The sequence below is a fragment of the Tachypleus tridentatus genome, chromosome 5 (assembly GCF_004210375.1).
Source record: "Tachypleus tridentatus isolate NWPU-2018 chromosome 5, ASM421037v1, whole genome shotgun sequence".
Taxonomy (NCBI): domain Eukaryota; kingdom Metazoa; phylum Arthropoda; class Merostomata; order Xiphosura; family Limulidae; genus Tachypleus; species Tachypleus tridentatus.
This window is the reverse complement of record NC_134829.1, coordinates 7,838,878-7,845,720: the sequence shown is the minus strand read 5'-3', so window position 1 is coordinate 7,845,720 and position 6,843 is coordinate 7,838,878. Positions and strand designations below refer to the sequence as shown.

General features: G+C 31.7%; 1 protein-coding gene across 1 annotated transcript; it reads left to right on the top strand.

Annotated features, from left to right (window-relative positions):
* The first annotated feature begins 210 nt into the window (after positions 1–210).
* LOC143250447 (uncharacterized) lies at positions 211–6,477 on the top strand. Its single transcript, XM_076500990.1, has 2 exons — positions 211–462; positions 3,083–6,477. The coding sequence occupies exons 1-2, from the start codon at positions 306–308 to the stop codon at positions 3,418–3,420; spliced, it is 495 nt and encodes a 164-aa protein (XP_076357105.1). The 5' UTR covers positions 211–305; the 3' UTR covers positions 3,421–6,477.
* Positions 6,478–6,843: the final 366 nt, after the last annotated feature.

The following is a 6,843-nucleotide window of genomic DNA, read 5'->3' as shown; positions in this document are numbered from 1 at the left end:
GGTGATGACTAGCTGCCTACCCTCTAGTCTTACACTGCTAAATTAGGGACAGTAAGCATAGATAAACCTCGAGTAGCTTTGTGCGAAATTCAAAACAAATAAACAAAACCATTTAATATTATAATTCATGAAATCAATACCAAATCATGTAAATAATTTTATGAATTTTATTTTTTCTCTAGATGTCGTACTACCATAATGCAACGTGGATTAATTTATGACGCTGATTTGGGTTGCTTCATAGTGCTGTAACGTTGTGACTGTTAGGTGGTAGTCGGATTTGGCAGTAAACCATTATTTCGGAAATGAAATATTTTACGAAGATAAATTTGCCGTTATTGGTTTTTTATAATATTTTTTGCATATTTCTTCTTATCTGTGTAGAGGAAAGCGTGGAAGCTCTTACTGTTGATAAATCTGAGAACAAACAGTTAGGTGAAGATGGAATTAATTTTAATGAAGGTAAGTGTAAACTAATATTAATTCTAAGAGCAAGGCTTAAAGAAGCACGAGTTAGTTTTATAATTTGTGTTGCGCATAGGAGGGATTTGGGCATTTACGCGGTAAAGTTAGAAAAACACATTTAATCTCTTAACTGACCTAAATACAAAAGACTTTCAAAACGTCGTCCTCTACACTTGTGTCTCCACAACAGGCAGTTACCGTCCATTCTACAAAGTTTCATCATGAATACTCTGCATAAACAATTTATTTACAATACATTTACTCTCAATATAATTTTTTTTTATAGTTCAGCCCTTGTTTTGTTGCGGTTTCATGAATGGATAATGCTGTTTTGAGTACTGGTAATATAGAGCTGTAACGTGTAATCTGAAATAAAAATATTTTCTGATAGTGTTATTATTTATACGATAAAGGTCGTTCTTTTCTCTCTAACTAACCATAAGATGCTAGTTTTGGCGAGATAATTCAATCAAAGCAAGACAAGTAGTAGTACTAATTGTGATAGTGTGAAAAGTATAATTTTCCATCATATTAGAGCAGTTTAATGAAAGGTAATGAAAAACTATCTTCACACTCCAGGTAATTATATAATAATATGAAAACCAACATTTTGCCTAATGACTTCTTCAACAGTTGAAGGATAATAAACATAACAACTGCAAAGCAAAACTAATATATTCCAGATAAATGTAAAGGCTGTTTTTCTTTTATTAAAATGTGCAGATGTCTTCAATATGCACTACAGTTTTTGAAAGACAACAAAAATTACATTAGAACAATTAAGAAAGGAATTGTCTGTTTATGTATATATAAACAGTGGTTTATGTATGTAAAGTGTTGGGCATTGTGTTAACAGTGGTATACATAAAATGGTGGACAATGTGTTAACAGTGGTGTACTAGTGTTGGATTGTATCAGGTATCTCAAATAGTGATTAAACTTGTTCACCGCTTTTTCTCTTCTCTTTGTACCAAAAGTACAGAAATGTCATTTTATAGAAAAACATTTTTGTTTTTTTAAACCTTTCTTCAAACTTTGTACACTAATACAAGGTACAGTTAGGCATCTCAACAGATGCTGTAATAGTTCCTATCAATCTTTGACCTTCTCCCTATTATCCAACTATACAACATGATAAAAACATTTACTTCCAAGATCTGTGATTTGTGGCATCTTTGGTTCTGTTTTGTGTTACGTAGAGAGTTATGCCTGTGTTTGTCTGGGTTATTTGCATGTAGTTTAATAGAAATGATCAATTTACATTTTTTTTTTAATTTAAACTTAAGTATAAGTACAAAGCTGAGGTTATACACTATATATGAAAACTTGTGTACTCTTCTATACTATAATATTTTTTGTACAGCACAACAAAAGTGGACTGGTTTTTGTTGTTTGAACCGAGGCCAAGTGAATCAGTTTGTAGCTCAAGTTTTCAAAAGAATTGTACAGCAGGATGGTTATTATCACTGTTAGTTGAAGGTTGTTTGGCAAAACTCCTTTTTTAAAACAAGTTCTTATTTTATGGGGGGAGATACTTCAAGACTGTAATCAATTTTCAAGTTCTCAGAAGCTTACATTTAGTATCTTTTATCACTGGTCCTACTGTACTCAGCATTGTGTGATAAGCTTTGATTTTGGTCACACATGAAATCAGTCAAAATTGAGAGAACCTGCATGTTTATTGTTACCATAGTGAGTGTGAATCTTGATAGCTATGAAGCCAGTTAAACTTTATTGGACCTGCATACTTAATGTCACTATGGTAAGTTTGAACAATTGAATTTGGTTACGTATAAAATCATTTACAAATTTAATAGGGGCTTTCCATACTTATTCAGTCCAGAGTTTGTTCACTAACTTCCATGAACTTCCTCTTTCTCTGCAGTATGTTATCAATCTTTGATCCTCACTACAGCATCCCACTGGGGGTTGTGTCCTTCCTCAGACAACAGTACAAACTTTCAGGATGTTAGTGACAGTTGTGTGTGAGGTAGACAACAGTATAAACTTTCAGGATGTCAGTGACAGTTGTGAGTGAGGTAGACAACAGTATAAACATTCAGGATGTCAGTGATAGTCGTGCGTGAGGTAGACAACAGTATAAACATTCAGGATGTCAGTGACAGTCGTGCGTGAGGTAGACAACAGTATAAACTTTCAGGATGTCAGTGACAGTTGTGTGTGAGGTAGACAACAGTATAAACTTTCAGGATGTCAGTGACAGTCGTGTGTGAGGTAGTCAACAGTATAAACTTTCAGGATGTCAGTGACAGTCGTGTGTGAGGTAGTCAACAGTATAAACTTTCAGGATGTCAGTGACAGTCGTGTGTAAGGTAGTCAACAGTATAAACTTTCAGGATGTCAGTGACAGTTCCAGAACTTCTGCTTAAGACTGGCACTGAGTCAGTTAGAATGTTACTAAGAAAGTGAATGTTACAAACAGAGTGGCTTTTATGTGTATAGATGAATAGTTTTTGGGTGTAAGAAATTCGGGTCCAGTTATTATAAATGTATATGAAAGACTTTGAATTATAGAACTTTGGTAAAGTAACTTCTAAGCTAAGCTAATTGTTGTTGGGTGACAGTCTAATGCTGGTGTAACTGATGTTTTTTGCAGAGGGGTTAAAGAACTTAACCACACTTAACAGTAATGTGTCTGAAACTGATGAACTTCAAGAAATTACAACTGATTTGATAACTAACAGCTCAACTACCACTTCTCAGTCCACCACAACAGAAATAGTTAGCACCTCATCATCAGAGACCTCTACTAACAAGACTTCATCCTCAACTGGCTCTACTTTGCTTCCAACTGCAACACCATCGTCTACTCGGAGATTTGATGCTCCTAGTTTTATTGGTGGGATTGTCTTGTCACTTGGGTTTCTGGCCATTATGTATGTTGGGTTCAAATTCTATAAGGCTCGTACTGAGAGTAATTACCACACTTTGTAAAGTACTTTGGTTATGGAATATTTTTATTTGTTCAGCACCTGTTACATACCTGTAAGAGCAAGATATTTGTAAATACAGTTTTGTTTTCTTTCAAACTGATTTAGTTGATTCGTTGTTTGTTAATGTATTTAGGTAATGCTGGTCACAAAGTATGTATTGAAAACTTTCACAAGTTTGTTTGAGTTACATTTTTATTTTAACATTCTATAAATACAGTAAGATAATATAACTTATTCCTGATCTTTGTTACTGTGTGTTGCATTCCTTTAATAATGAACAGGCACAATTTTTTGTGTCAAACATATTACACTCCTTAGTGAAGCTGTCAGATTCAACATAGTTTTATGTAAAATGTATTACACAGAAACTAAAGCCATCAGATTCAACATAGTTTTAGTGAATATTAACAAGATCTCTGTGACAGGGTATTGTGGAATTAGCTTGAGAAATTTAAAACTAATTTTTACTACTATAACATTAGAAATTGCTTAGTTATTGATAGATATAAAAATTGCTTCTTTATAGAATCAGTTATCAAGTTATACCTGTTCTTGGGTACTGGTATATTAGTTAATAAAGATAATCTTACTAGTTTAACAGTATCCAGTGACTAATAAAGATAGTCTTACTAGTTTAGTAGTTATGAATCTTCATATTAGTTGTATGAAGGTGTTTAGTTAACAGTTTTGATGTTAGTTGTATCCAGTTACTATTAAAGATCCCTAGTTTATTAAAGTTATATAACAGTGATAATTTTGAGGCAAACATACAGTAATAAAACGTATATCATATTTCCTTAACAGTTTGTAACTACCATTTATATTTTTATATCAAGAAATGTATCAGGAAATTTTTTGGTGTTTTCCACAAACATGTAGATATTTCTGTGAATGTAGAAGATACATTGTGCTGTGGAAAGTAGTAGTTTAGTTAGATCACTGAGTAATTAAAGCTTTGGAAAGTGTTACACTCAAAACAGTTAGGGTTTGTAGACAGTTCCTAAGATGTGTAATTAAAAGAAATGTTCTTTGAGAAGACCAAAGATTTTTTAAGAGTGCCGTTAACAGTTTAAAGGTAGGAACAATAAGAAATCAGGTTTACAGTATTTTCTATTAGTAAATAATTTGTTTATTTTTTTTAATAATGTTTTTAGTAATAGTAATCTACCTAAAACACTGAAAGGGTGTTAAAACATCTGGTGACACTTGAAATAGACATTATTTTGTAAAGCACTATGAAACCATATATTACGTTTAGATGATAAATTATTCATAAAGATATAACACCGTCCACTTAAATAAAGTTGTTCTAAGTACTTGATTGTTCTGTGTATAATTTCTTTATCATTCTCCCAGATATTTTGTTATAGTTCCTGTTTTACTCAGATTACAATAAAGACAACCATAACTATTAATCCATTGAAGCTACGAATGTATAGTGACAAATTTTCATGTTTAAGTGTGCTTTGTAGAATTATTATACTTATACAGTTATATATTTGTAATGGTTTGTTGCTTTTAAGGTTCTGTTGAATGTAATTGAGGTAACTATAAAGATGCATTATAGTGTTGCTATAACAAAGGGTTCTGGTTAGTATGATTGAGGTGACAAAAGTTTGTTATAGTGCTGCAGTAATAGAGGGTTCTTATACTTTGGAAAATGATAGTTATTTTAATTTCCAGTGAAATTCCAACCAAATTCTGTTAAACTTTGTTGTTTTTAAAGTTTTTGTTCACACAAGAATTATGTTTAAATCATTTTCTTGGAAGCTTAAGTTGGTAAACAAACCATTTTAATAATTAACTCTTGATTTCAGAGTGTGTGAACTAAACTACAATCAAGTTATTTCGTAACCTATATATTACAGAACATGTTACATTCAAGCTATTTAACCTGCATATTGCAGAACATGTTACATTCAAGCTATTGCAGAACACTTTACATTCAAGCTATTTCTTAACCTACGTATTGCAGAACACTTTACATTCAAGCTATTTCTTAACCTATATATTGCAGAACATGTTACATTCATGCTATATCTTAACCTACATATTGCAGAACATGTTACATTCAAGCTGTTTCTTAACTTACATATTGCAGAACACGTTACATTCAAGCTGTTTCTTAACCTACGTATTGCAGAACACGTTACATTCAAGCTGTTTCTTAACCTACGTATTGCAGAACACGTTACATTCAAGCTGTTTCTTAACCTACGTATTGCAGAACACGTTACATTTAAGCTATTTCTTAAACTACATATTACAGAACACACTACAGTTAGACTGTTATGTGTTTGTACATTTATAATTTACATTTTAATGCTGGATGGACTGTTGCCATATTGTATGTAGAACTTTAGCAGCTTGCCTAACTGTGTATGAGGTTAAAGTGTTGACTGTTAAGTTACACACTCTTGGATGTAAACTAAGTTATTAATGTGTGAAAGGAAAAACGAATACAGAGAAATGTATTGTTATGAAAACATCTAAAGTGAACATTTACAGAATGTGGATATAATCTGATCTTTAGTCAAGTTGATTGTGGTTTGATTTTGTTTTTTAATAGTGTGATTTGAGTTATTAGTTGTTCAATATGATGAGTGTATTGTAGGTAGAAAACCATTAGAAGTAGTGTATGATTTAGTTTTGTGGTGAACTTGAGCAGCTAGAAGAAATTAACATAATTTTCAAATGTTCAGTGATTGATAAGGATGTGTGATTTTTGCTTTCATTGAAGGGGTTTCTGTGATGTGACTAGTCTGGTAGTTGTCCAATACCTGGTGTTACCAATAAAATCTTTTTGTGGACCAATTATTATTTTTTCTATAACTTGAAAATTAATGTGACATATGTTATGCCTAACTAGTTATTCAGTTACTTTTGAAAGTTCAAAGTTGATTGGATGCTAGATTATAAAAAAAAATTGTAAAAATTAAATTTGTGAAAATATATGTTAGTTCATGTTATAAGACTGTCCATTAAATTATTATTAATTCTGAACTTTGTACTTCAGATATGTATCATTTTATTTCAAATAAACAGTAGATGAACACCATGTTTGAAAACATTTGGTTTCTTATTTAAAAACAGATGAAAATTATGCAAACTCGGAGTTGAAAACATGCATACAAATCTGGACAATAATTTAGTGTCATTGATGTTACATGCACCTTAGTCAAAGTTTGAACAATAATTTATTATTGTTGGTGTTACACCATAACCAAAGTTTGAACAATCATGTTGTTGATTTTACATTGGTGTAGTTGTTTAGAACATTCATACTGCACTTACGTTGGTTTAGTTGTTTAGAACATTTATACTAGACTTGATGTTCTAAAAATCCATAGGTCAAAGAAGTATTCATAACAATGAAACAAACTATAACTCGAGAGCTTTCGATAGGTGGACCTTAAAACTTCAG